At 38.7% G+C, this 13,060-nt stretch overlaps 1 protein-coding gene across 1 annotated transcript; it reads right to left on the reverse strand.

Annotated features, from left to right (window-relative positions):
- Positions 1-525: 525 nt before the first annotated feature.
- Positions 526-4,792, reverse strand: LOC126708689 (uncharacterized). The gene has a single exon (XM_050408556.1). It carries the CDS (start codon positions 4,589-4,591, stop codon positions 761-763), a length of 3,831 nt encoding a protein of 1,276 aa, XP_050264513.1. The 5' UTR covers positions 4,592-4,792; the 3' UTR covers positions 526-760.
- Positions 4,793-13,060: the final 8,268 nt, after the last annotated feature.

Below are 13,060 nucleotides of genomic sequence, written 5' to 3' on the forward strand. Positions count from 1 at the left end.
TAGCAGATTTTTTTTATTTTTTATTTTAAAGAGCTATAACAGAAATAATGTAAACCTGGCTAACTTTTCTTCCCTTTGTGATATACAATTTAGAGCTTCAGACCAGGTTAACCACATGGAATCCTAGTCCAATATCCACAAATATGCAGTGTATCCAGCCTGTAAAAATACAGAGAACCCCAAATAGATTTCTAGAAAAGAAACAAGAACCAAAAGTATATATTTGAAACAAAAAGAAATAGAAACTGCAATTAAAATCCAATGCTAACTCCCAATTTATTAATCCAACTCTTACTGAAACAGAAACCTTAACCCTAACTCCCAAATGATTAATCTCTCTGTCTCTCTCTCAGACCTTAACTTTACAAGGTCTTTCTCTAAATTCAATGAGGTTGCAGATTGTTGATACTAGATTCTAATACCACACACACACACACAAAAACAAACAACACCACCACCACCATCACTACCACAGAAAGGAAATCTAAGAGTGAGTATAGAAAAACATACTTCAAACGCAAGAAGTAACATGAGAAGTATGAGAATCAATAACAATTAGTTGGAATACTCCTACATACATAACAGATAATTTAAGAAGCAAACGAGGTGGAAGTACCCACAGAGACATAATAGAGAGTCAATATAGTTTAATTAACATAATGATTTAAAGAAACTACATCAGCCAGGAGAAGTAAATTGCCTATCATGATAACATCGGTCCCGATGTGATCTGCTCTCTAAGGTACAATGAAGCTGCACTTTAGACAAACATCATTAACTCAGGCCTACTGTATACGTTGTTCTGCTCGTCCTCCAGTGTAGGATAAGCCGCCACAAGCGCATCTTGTGCTCCAATATATAGTGAGTTATAAATCTTCCAGTAGACCTCCCTAACCTTACGGGCAGGATGGAATAGCCCTTGGAGGCAGTAATTTAGAACAACAGCAGCACCCAAGGCCACCCTCATTCCTTCAATGGCTTCCATGACAGCATTAATCACGTGAGGGGAAGTCTCAAATATGTTTGGCCACACGTAGTTCAGCAAATGGACTAAAGCATCCTCACAACCCAAACCAGCAACCCCCAAAGCCATATGCTTGACGGCAGAAGCTGCAGTCTGCCTGTGCACCAAATCCCTATCCATGAGGGCATCTTCAAGTAATGGGGTCACAGCATAGATGTAGTCTTTTCCCATTTCACCAATGTACTCAAATAGAAAAGAGAGGGATTTCAAGACACCATTCTGCACATTAAGCTCTGGTACACGATACTCATTCATCAAGGCTGGCAGCACCGTAAAGGGAGAGCAGGTTTCTGCAACTATGGCAATTGCCACAGTTGTGCACACACGGTTCTGCCGCTCTTGCACCTTGAGATTATTCAACAGGGTAGCCAGGACATCTTGTGGTCCAATGGCTTTGGCAATGTATCCGAAGGTGTTCACCGTGGCTCGCCGAATACCCTTCTTGTGGGCTTTAAGCATCTCAAGAAGCTCAAAGCAAATCCTCATCCACTCCCTCGCCGGAACAAACTCAGCACCGCGGTCAGCAATTCGTCCAACAAGGTCAATGCAGTTCTCCTGGACTTTCTCATGCCTATTCTTCAAAATTGGTGTCAATCTAGGAAGCAAATCCTTTATAGGAGGAGTCATCTTTGTCATACCAATAACATTGACAATTGCTTTCAGAGCTCCCAGAATCGATCCCAGAACTTCAGGATATTCTTCTCCCAGATACTCATACAAGACAACACCAAGATGACCCATCAGTTGTTCCTCTTGACACTGCTTCATGACAACAGCGATCCTTGAAATGAGATCAGCTGCTTGCTGTCTCACCTTTGCACTCTTGTTATTCAACCGCCATTTAATGGTACCACAAATCTGGGGTAGGTAAGGCTTCACTCTCTGCCCAAGTGCATTCACAACTGCACCAAACCCATTAAGCATAACATTGGCATCATCACTGGTCTGCTCTTGGAAGGCGTAAAGGATTCCATCAATAAGAAGCTCCTCTAACCGAGCATCAATATCAGATGCACCCAAGTTTGTAACCACTTTTTCTATGGTTTCCATAACCATTCGTCTGTAAGGTTCACTCTCATCTTTAAGATCCTCAACAATTCTCCCTACTATATCGGCAACACCAGTTTTATTTGCAATCTCCACCGTTGTGTCCACAAGTTGCCTATAGTTTCTCCTATCCAAAGCCATCCTCCTGACCCAGAAATTCCTAAAGAATTCAGGAAGTATATCACTGCGAATGTAATCAGCCTCCACACCCTCTGTACTCACACACTGCTTCACCACCTTCAGAACAATCTTCTTCATTTCTTCATCTGGTGACTGGAACTCACGAATCAGAATGACCATCACCTCCTTAGTATAGTAACTTGCATACAGCGCATCCATAAGCGGAATAATAAAACCAATTGCCTTCAAGAATGCAGCCAACACTTTCCCACGGTGAGACCTGATCCCCTTCCACAAAGGCTTCAACACCGAGTCAAAGCTCTCAATACCATATGGGGCAGCAGCCTCAGCAAGAGCAGCCAAAGACAACGCAGTGATTGTCCTCACCTTCTGATTCTCATCAAGCAAACCATGCTCTATGATTTCCACGAGGGACCTCAGATGAGGAAGCACGGCACAACCAATCAAAATGGCAATCTGCTGAACAATCTTAATCCCAGTGTGCCTAGCTTGCCACGATTTCTTACTTTGACAGACAGCCTTCAAGAAGGGCAAGAGAGCAGGAATCCCAAGAGCAGAAGCAACCACACTGAAAGCTCTTGCAGTGGTGTTCCTAACATATTCATCTATATTATCAATATCCGGGCGCATAGCAGCAATCATAGTAGCCAAACCAGCAGCTTTACTAAGATTAGAAATAATCTCTCTACCCTCGACACGCGCATAGTAATCCTCATCAATTAATAAAGGCTCAATCACAACAAGAATCTTATGAACATAAGGGCGTACCAATTCATCAAGTTTGTAAAGCACTCTGTCAATAACCTTCACCAAAAGATGCCTCTCCTGGTCCTCCAAAGTGGGCTGCATAAGCAATGGCAGAATCCGGTTAAACAACGGGCCAGCCCCAAACTCTCTTGCCTTATCGGTAAGCTGCCTCAATGCCGTTTTTCTCTGCGGTGGTGTCCCATTCTTAACCTTAAGCAGAAGCTTCATAATCTTCCTCTCTTTCAGCTCGTCAGAAGTCATTTTCTCTTCCTCCTCCTCATTCAACAATGCCCCAAAGTACTGGTAATCCTCAGGCTTCATGAATGGCAACCCACCAGGCGCTTCCTTGGGCACATCAAACTGCTGCCCACGATTCTCCTCCGGAATGGCATACAGAGGAGTCCCCATCGGGGTTGGTGTAGCAAGCAGCTTCCTCGCCGGAGTCCTAATTGGCACATAGGATGCCGGCGGGTCCAAAATCTTATACCCATCTTGCGGAAACATTGCATCCAACTCCTCATCTGTCAACGGCCTATTCCTGTCCTCAATATCCTTCTCCCACCTCAACAAATTATACTGCTCCGGCGTGATTGCTCCACGCAAATTAATTGCCCCGGGAGTCGGGGTTGCAAGATCAAGCCCGCCAACCGGAGTAACACCGGGCGTAACTGCAGCCGGCGTAGCCCCAGCCATTGGGGTTGCACTGCCCATAGTAGCAGGCGTTTCATCCCACCTCGACCTCTGCTTTTTTGGCGTCGGCGTGGCAAGACCCGATAGCTTTGGTGTGGCATCCCAAGTCATACCTGCCGGTGTTGCCCCCGGGGTAACACCGCCTGCAGCCGGTGTTGCATCCGAATCCACCACTCTCCCCGGCGTCGGAGTCTCATCCCACCTATTCCTCCTCCCCACGGAAGCAGACGGCGTAGCATCGCCTAATCTCCCGGGAGTCGGCGTCGCATCCCACCGCCCGGGAGTGGTATCCGGCAAGTCCCAATCCGACGTAGATGCAGTCTTGGCCTTCTTAGCAGCACCGGCACCGCCATCATCCTGCGATTGGTCCCACCGGTTCCTTCTCTTGGGCGCCGCCGCCGCCGCCGCAGAAGAATCCGCAGGCGGCTTTTCGGGGGCGGTTTCCTCTTCCTCTTGCTGCTGCTTCTTCTTCTTAGCGATGAGTTTCAAAGTCTCCTCCTTCTCTCTCTTCAACGCCTCCTCTCTCATGACATCGGCGTAAGTCCTAACCAAAGGGTCCGGAGTCTTCTCGCCGGCGGCGAAAGCGTCGTGTCTCTCCGGCGAGATGACGCGATTCAATCTCCGCTTCCGATAATCGTCCTCGCGGTCGATGATTCGCTGTGGCTTCTTGAAGCCCGAAACGTCGTCGTTCTCGTCGGAACCCCTGGGCATCTCTTTGAGGAGGGATTTGGGAGCAGTATAGGAGGCCAATTTGCGAGCGACCTCGTTGTCCATGAGGGAATCGAGGTTGTCCTCGTCCTCGTTGACGGGGATGGAGGTGACGTAGGAGTCGCGGTCGTTTCCGCCGTAGAGATCGGTGTCGAAGGTGAGGGAATTCATGGAGGCTAATTGCTGCTCCATTTTCCTCCGCTCCTCCTGAGTCTTGGCGATCTCTGGGTCCATTTCTTTGGACTGAGATGAAAGCTAGGGCTAAGCGAGAGAATGAAGAAAATTAGGGTTTTAGAGACTGAGGTAGTGAGGTTATTGTGTTTGTTGGGATTTCGAATTGGATTTTGGATTTGGAAGAAAGAAACCGTACGTAACCCTAGGTCGGTCTAAACTCTAGAGAAGAGAGACTAGAAACCGTCTGTAAATTTCTTTTTTTTTTTTTTAAGAAAAGATAAATCAATTTTAATGTATAGTACATGGCAAAACGGGCCGAAATTCACTGACCCAACTTGAACCCGATTATTTTGATTCAATCCAAACATACTCGTTTTGACTTGATTGGAACCCGCCCGTTTTGCCTGGCTCAAACCCGATTTTCTTGGCCCAAATTAAATATGAGCCAACTTGTTGTTTGCCCATTTTTTACGAGCCCACCCAACCTGACCTAACCCGTAGCCCATCCATTTTTTAACCTTTTTTCCCTAAAAAATATTTAAAATTACATGGCAAGGTGTGCTATTTATTAAAAAAAGTAAATAGTTAAATGAAAGCGAGGAAAAAAAAAAAAAAAAAAAAAAAACAACAACAACAACAACAACAAAAGGGAAGCTGAAGCCTAAAGCATCTAGTGTCCATTGTCTATACAGACTACACTACTAAGCAGCACTAACTACTAACTACTAAGCTCTACTTCTAATTGTAACATTCATTAACTAAGACTACTAACTACTATGAAACTAGGTTCTACTTCAAAGACTACTAAAAGTTCTTATAAAAAAAAAAAAAGTACTAAAAGTTGGTTATATAGATTTGAAGGTATTTTAATTTATCAATAGAGTTATAGAAATTATACATTTTTAACACTTTATTGATAAGGTTTGATTTGTTTTCATTATAAACTTAAGTTATATTAAGATATTGTATTGTAAATGAAGATACTGATGAATTTGGCCAACTTGAACTACAATTCGCAAGTATAAACATTTGTAGTGCTGAAGTACTACCAATGTTGAGTAGATTGAGATATGATTCTTATAAAATATTTACTTGTTCTTTTTTACTTAAATTGTTATGTTTATTTTTAAAGGTTTTTTTTTTTATATTTACTTTATCTTTCTATATAATCTAACTATATTATTATTTTCGATACAACGGGAATTTGTGCACTTAAGAAGGCTGATAACTTGATATAGTCCATGACATTTAGTTTTGTATATATATATATATATATTGGATCTGAAGTATGTAAATAATTTTAGTTATGCTCAAAAGTCAAAACTGTCTGAATTGCAAGGATATGGAAATCTTTGTGTTTTTTGGTTTGTTTGTTTTTTTCCCTTTACACGTGTAATAGTAAATTAGTAACAAATAATCTAATTTGATTCATTCTCTCTACAAAATTGGCACTTATTTGTTTTTTTTTTTTAATGTGAAAAATATGGGCCTAATCAACCCGCCGGACCCTTCCCGACCCATTTTCAATCCTTTTAAAATGTCCCATAACCCAAATGACCCAACTCGAATCTGACTGAATGTCATATATATGTATTTTATAGGAATTTACACTCATATTAAAATCACTTGTGACTTTTTTTTAAGGAAATATTTTTAGGAAAAACTTGTTTTTATGGAAATAATGTCTAAGGACACCATTAATTGTACCCATAATTAAATTCAATTTAATCAAACAAATTAATTTTTTCTAACTGAATGATGAACATGAATGCTATTGAAATTTAGAGATTTCTTTTGAAAAAAAGTTTAAATTTTAATTTCTTAATTTCATGTGAGCTCATAGTTTTATTGTTTTTTAAACCTTTTTAAAAATTTTTTTTTTTGAGAAAAAAAATGGGGTGTTTATGGTTATATTAAACCCCCGAGTAAAGCAGACACGCTTAGGGATGTGATGCCCACCAACGGACTCCTGCTGGTAGCGGGAATCGAACATGAGCATGTTAGGCAGAGCGAACGAACCATACCCAGCTGAGCCAAGCCCCTGTTGGCTTTAAAGCTAAATTTTAGTTATGGATATCTCATTTATTCTTTTACTCTAATCTCTATATATTAAGAGGATTCAGAAAATTAGTTATGACTTCAGAAAATGTCAAAAATACCCCTAATTTAATTAAATAATCTTTATTCTTAAAAAAATAAAAATGGGGTTAAAATTGTAATTCAACAAAATTTAAAAAAAAACCACCAAAGAAACTTTTTTCCTAAAAATTAGCACACTCTCTATTTAAATATATCTCACGTACATTTGATGCATTTCTTTTTAAAAACTAGCAAACACTAAATCAGCGATTTACTCCATTTCAAATCTTAAATTTTAGTTTCTTAAAAATTCCTTCCTATGTAACCTTACTGACAATAGATAAATTCAAATTGAAAAATTACATTAAACTTAAAATAATAAAAAAAGCCTTATCCCACGTGCAAAGTGCGTGTGATGAGGCTAGTTAGTATTATGATCGTGAACGGTTTATTCAAAAATCATATATAAATTAAAAAATATATTTCAAATTTCTTCAAGCTTAGATAATAGAGTTTTATATAAACTAGTATGTAGCATCGTGCTACCGCACGGGAATGGATATATTATTAATCATGAGTTTATTCATATTTAAAAGGCTCAGTTAAGTCTAAATTCATATTATTAACCAGAAAATTTCATTAACAAAACTTAGCAGTATATATATTTTACATAGAAAGATTAACCTTGGTGACAATGTTTATCCAAAAGATCCATTCACGCTTTTGAATCTTCAATCTCTACTGGTGATTGAAATTTTCGCAGCTTAAAAAATTTAAAATTAAAAAAAAAAAAATCCTCAGAGTTGTACTCATTTTGTAGTTTTACGATGGGTCATTTTATAACATGATGCGCATTTGTGTGAAGAAAAAACCTCTGAAGTTCCATGGCTGATAAAAGAAATTCTCTTCAATCTCTTTTTATAGAGAGAGGGGTTTGTGCGTATTTTTATACATCCTTCATAGTTGTATTATCACGAAGCAGGTCCAATGGATTTAGATTTGTACTACCGATTCCCAAAGCATGAGTGTTTAATGTGTTATTAATTTCATCTTATTGGTTTCTACACATGACAGCAAAATTAAAAATAATTAGATTGTACACATGTATAGTAAAATTGGACTCCAATTTTAGATTCTAATTGAACAATTAGAATGATAATATATGATAGTAACAACAATAGGAAAATTCAAATAAAATTTCGAATTAAATTGTAACAATCTGAATAAAAAATTCTAGTAGAAAGACAGGGTGGAGTGATCCACTCCAAGAAGGCGACCAAACTTGTGTAAATATAGAATAATAAATCTCTCTCCTGAAAATTTACATTATTCATAACCTTTACCTTCACTGAACATTTTAAAAACATAGTGACTCACATCTGCCATCTAGACATCTACAGCTGGGTCCTCTCCAATTCGCGTGAGATTCCATTGATCACTAAGTTCCTTTGCAGCCTGTAAAAAGTATCATCCATTGGTCCACAGCAATGCTTTCTTCATTGTTATAAGTGCCAAACCTGAACAAAAAGTCAAATATAAGGATAGTGAATTTTAGGCATAATGTGCATCTAATCACATATTAGCAATTTATAACAAATGTAAAGATGCAAACTTTGTAAGTGAATAGTAAACAAAACTCAGTGTCAGAACTAAGAAGAAAACACTTTAATCCGAAACTCAGTGCAAATGTAAAGATGCAAACTTTGTAAGCAATTTATAACAAAGATGCAAACTCTGACTTTGCTATCTTTTTGGAAATTATGCAATGTACCCAAACCAAGTTCTTATCACCGATATTAATCTCTTTGGTTTTCACGTTTGACTAAAAAATCAAGAAAAAACTTAATTAGCACAGTAACTCACTTGACCCGATATATAGAAGTGGTTTTAATGAGAATGAGCTCACATACATTTAACCACATGATGCAAAATTCAACTTCAATTTCAGATTCTAGACACATGGCACAAAATTAGAGTTCTAATTCGGAATTCAATTTCACACTCTCTCTACTTCACCTATTATTTTATATATAGATTAAACTAGGCTTTAAGTCTTACTTATTGAAGTAAGCTCAAATGTAATAATGTATTAAGTCATGCTCACAAATATTCTCAAATTAGAGAAAATACACTACGTATCTGGTATATATTTCCTCTCGCTCACATGGAGGTGTAGGGTCCTCCTCCATGTGAGAGGAGGGATACATGCACTGGAAGCATGGTATACCTCATCCTCAAATTGACATTGAAAAATTTTTAAAATGTATATTGTGGTGAGCCCATGTGTGAGATAGTAGACTAATTTAAGAATGTTGTGAAATTTTTTATGCCACTAACTTTATTGAATAATGTGTTGTTTAAAAATTTTGTGAGTGTAAGACTTGATTTAAATATATATTTTTAGACTGGTATATATAATATATAATATATAATATTATATGTATATGAATATATTTATTTATATAGATTTATATTAGATTTTATAAATAAGTTACCTCCCATGAGGGTATCTGAGTGATGGAATCCTTAATTTAGACAATGACATTCAATCTAGCATTTTATATTTTTATCGGTCCATAGGATTTCTGGGTGTTTCATTGATTATTATATGAAAAAAAATTATAATAAATCCATAAATTACAAATCACTGATTATATATGTCTAAAAAAAATCAATTTCATAATAAGCTGGACATTTGGGCTCCAAAAGTCTCTTGGGCTCATTGAAACTTATCAAAAAAATAATAATAAAACATTTGATTGAAGAGTTTGATTTTTTGAGTTTGGACTAATCTCTTTTTCTTGTTAGCAGGCAAATGAAGTTGTGAAGGCAAATGGTTTAGCTAGCATAGTTAAGGGAGTGCACAGATCAGGTTAGGCAGGTGGAGAGGGCAATATATTTAACCAACCCACCAATCTATAAATCCACTAATCCAGTTAGAACTAGCTTATTTAAAAATTTAAGAAACTAAATTAATTATACAAAAAAATGAAATTAATAGTATTAATAATTGAGGGCTAAATTAAACATTAAGTTATAATTAAAAGACTTAATAGAGTCTATTTGGCATCAATTTTAGCTTTTATATATAGCTTTTTTAAAACCTCAATTTTTTACTAGCATTTTCTTACTTTTTCAAATTTTTTCAAGGCCAGTAGCTTTAGCATCATTGGGCTTGGTCTGAGAAGTATGAAAGCCCAACTATCAACTTATTTGACCCAAGTAAGCCTAAGCAAAATGTGAGATTAAACCAAAGAGTCCTTTAAGTTGAGGGAGACGCTCGGACAAGGACCGCATAAAGAAAGCAAGATGAAGACTACCTAGGGCCAAAGCATATGATTCGAAGAAGACAATAGTGACTAGTGTGAATAAGGATAAAGGGAAACTTCCTAGAAAAGCTCTCATCACCTCTACATTGAATGCACTGCACTAACCATGCCTACTGCATTAATGATTGAATGACACCTAAGCAGTGCCAACACAGCCTGTAACCTACTCAACATGGCCTCAAAAAGAAGGATTGGACAAGTATCCTAAGATCAACAACCCTCCATATGGAAGGCCAGGATCAACAGGAACACTATAAAGGAGAAGAGATCCCCAGTGAATAAGGATCAAGTTCAAAACATTAGGTAGAAAACTACTTACTTTTGTAATCCTATATAGGCTCCTCGACTATTCCAAGGAAGATAAATTTAACTCATTATCTTGAATAACCTGTTTAAACCCAATCCTTCTAACTTTATTCTTTACTTTCTTTTTTTAACATAATCTATCATTTAGGAGACCAAGTTTTGGTCCGTGAACTCATTTCTACAAATTAATTATAATGGGCCTTAATCCAAACTCAATCTTCCTTTGAGCCTTGGATTTCTACCCCATACAGGTGATATAAACAGTACACATGATATTATGTAGCCAGAGTGTAAACGTTGAAAATATGGGATGAGCCAAAAAAAATTTATTTAGAGTATAGATTTTTGTTTGGGTGTGTATTTTTAAAAATTTTTTTTTATATACCATGGTTTTTTTTAAAAACACAATTACCGTGATGTTTGAGTTGTAGGATATACGACATATGCTGATATGTTTAAGAGGCGTTTGAATAGTTTTAAAAAATGCTTTTTTTTTTTTTTCTAAAATATATCCAGGTTCAACTTTTGTCCTTGAAATTTAAATATATTTGTAGTTTCATCCATAAAATAGGGGACAGTTACATAAAAGTACCCAAAGTTTATATATTATTTTAGATCGGAGTTCAAAATTTGAATTTTGGCCATTAGAATCCCAATTATGAAGCAATTGTTTCAATTTGATATCCCTATCCATCTATGTCACTAAATATTGTTATTTTATGTGGTAACTAAATAGAGAAAAATGGAAGATTGTTCATAAAACTTTGTGTTTCACTTAGGTAAACAACTTCAATCTTTCCTAAAAAAAAATTTCAATTTTTGGGAATCACCTTCTCACTTTATGCAAAACTTTTTCTTTCTAAATGAAGCTTTCTCTCTTTACTCTCTTTATTCAATAGTTATTGTGGGGGCAGAGAATTCGCGGGCCAGGCCCACTCTGCATTAGGGCCCAGGGCCCAAGCCGAGGAGAGCCATTGCCGAGGACGACCTCATGCTCGGCACCTCACGAAATGTCTGAAGAAAGGGGCAAACTGAATGTAGGGGTAGGGCAAGGGAAAAAGCTGCCAACATCATAATACAAAACCCTGTATCTGACAAGTCCATACTCTAAACCATACCCTTTAACTTTCCCAACGACCCCAAACCACTCTAGGTATGGGTTGACAGGACAGGTCTGCACCCCAGAAAAGTGAAACTTACACGTGGACTCTAAAGGGGGAAACAAACACTAGTATAAAAAGAAAAACCCCCCAGAAGAAAAAGAGGACTCCCTCCCCCGGTAAAAGGGAGAAAGGGAAGGATATAAGGTTCCTTGGACAGCGTCCAAGGACTGAAGTCCTACAACCCGTACTAATGGAGGGCTTAGCTAGTCAAGCCAGGCCCGCCCATATAAGGACTTCCATAGACGCCACGATTAAACCGTCCGCCTGTGCCCAAGGTCATGCCTTTCAAGCTCACTCTCTACAAATCATATTGTTGGGGCCCTTTGCATGCGAGCCCAACGTCACTCATGGGTTGTTAAATAAATCGTGTCCCTATAATTGGCGCCGTCTGTGGGGAGGCTTGCGCGTTGGCTCAAGCAGCGGCGGAGTTGAGCCTTTGTCAAGCAAGGGTCTACGAGGGTGCCTTCATTTTCAGCGACATGTTGTTGTTGTTCTAACATAAGTTCCCACTAGGAGCTATGCCTGGCAGTGCCAAGGGCACGGGCAATTCTAGGGGCTTCCAACATCAAGCTAACCCCACCCACCTGGGTCAAGGGGCTAACCTTTGGAAATTAAATCAATAAATAAGTAAAAAAAAAAATAATACAAGTTTTGGACAGAATCAAGGCCTTGTATGGTCCTCGGACTCAAGCCTCTGGGGAAACCAACTACTTAGAAGAAAACTACAAGTTTTGGACAGAACCAAGGCCTTGTATGGTCCTCGGACTCAGTCTCTGGGGAAACCAACTACTTAGAAGAAAACTACAAGTTTTGGACAGAACCAAGGCCTTGTATGGTCCTCGGACTCAAGCCTCTGGGGAAACCAACTACTTAGAAGAAAACTACAAGTTTTGGACAGAACCAAGGCCTTGTATGGTCCTCGGACTCAAGCCTCTGGGGAAACCAACTACTTAGAAGAGACAATACGGGGTTTGGACACAACCTGGACGTTAGATGGCCTTTAGAATCTACCCCGAGAAAGAATTCCCCATTTGATAGTTGGGCTAATCCCAGGACTGCATGGATTCCCCACCCTACCCTTGGATTCTTAGTACCAAGGGAATTGGTGCAACTGCAATATAGGGCCATACGTTGTCAAAACATAGTTAAAGTCCCTCGCTGCTCGGCTACCCTCTCGGATGAAACATTTAGTATTTATCGTTCTCGGACGGTCGCCGCGCATGCATTACGGGGCATTAAGCCGTTATCTCAATTGGTAAGGTTCTGTTTCAAGGTTTCCTGCTTTAAGCATCACTAAAGGAAGGTACATACATAGCGCACCCGTTCACAAAGTAGTTGCTGCCGAAAGGAAAAGTATTTACAAAGAAATAAATTCATCTTTTATTAAGACAAAGAAATAGTACAGCGTACAATGAAAAACTGGAATAAGCTTATACTAAAGCTAACTACATAAGCGAAAAGAAAGATACAAGAGAATAAAGAGAAAGCCAAGGAAGAAGTGCAGAAGAGAGGTTGGCTGCTGTTCCAAGACGTTGTTCAAGGAAACCATTCCTCAACACTTTTACATGCCTATAACTCAGGCAGCCAAAGAGCCCAACTCGGGGCTTGCACCGTTGAAGAAAAGGCGCAGAGAGCCCGACTTCGGGCTAGCG

This window comes from Quercus robur, chromosome 12, assembly GCF_932294415.1.
Source record: "Quercus robur chromosome 12, dhQueRobu3.1, whole genome shotgun sequence".
Taxonomy (NCBI): Eukaryota; Viridiplantae; Streptophyta; class Magnoliopsida; order Fagales; family Fagaceae; genus Quercus; species Quercus robur.

Coding starts and splice junctions, on each gene's coding strand:
- LOC126708689 (XM_050408556.1), bottom strand. CDS start 4,591: ATGGACCCAGAGATCGCCAAGACTCAGGAGGAGCGGAGGAAAATGGAG.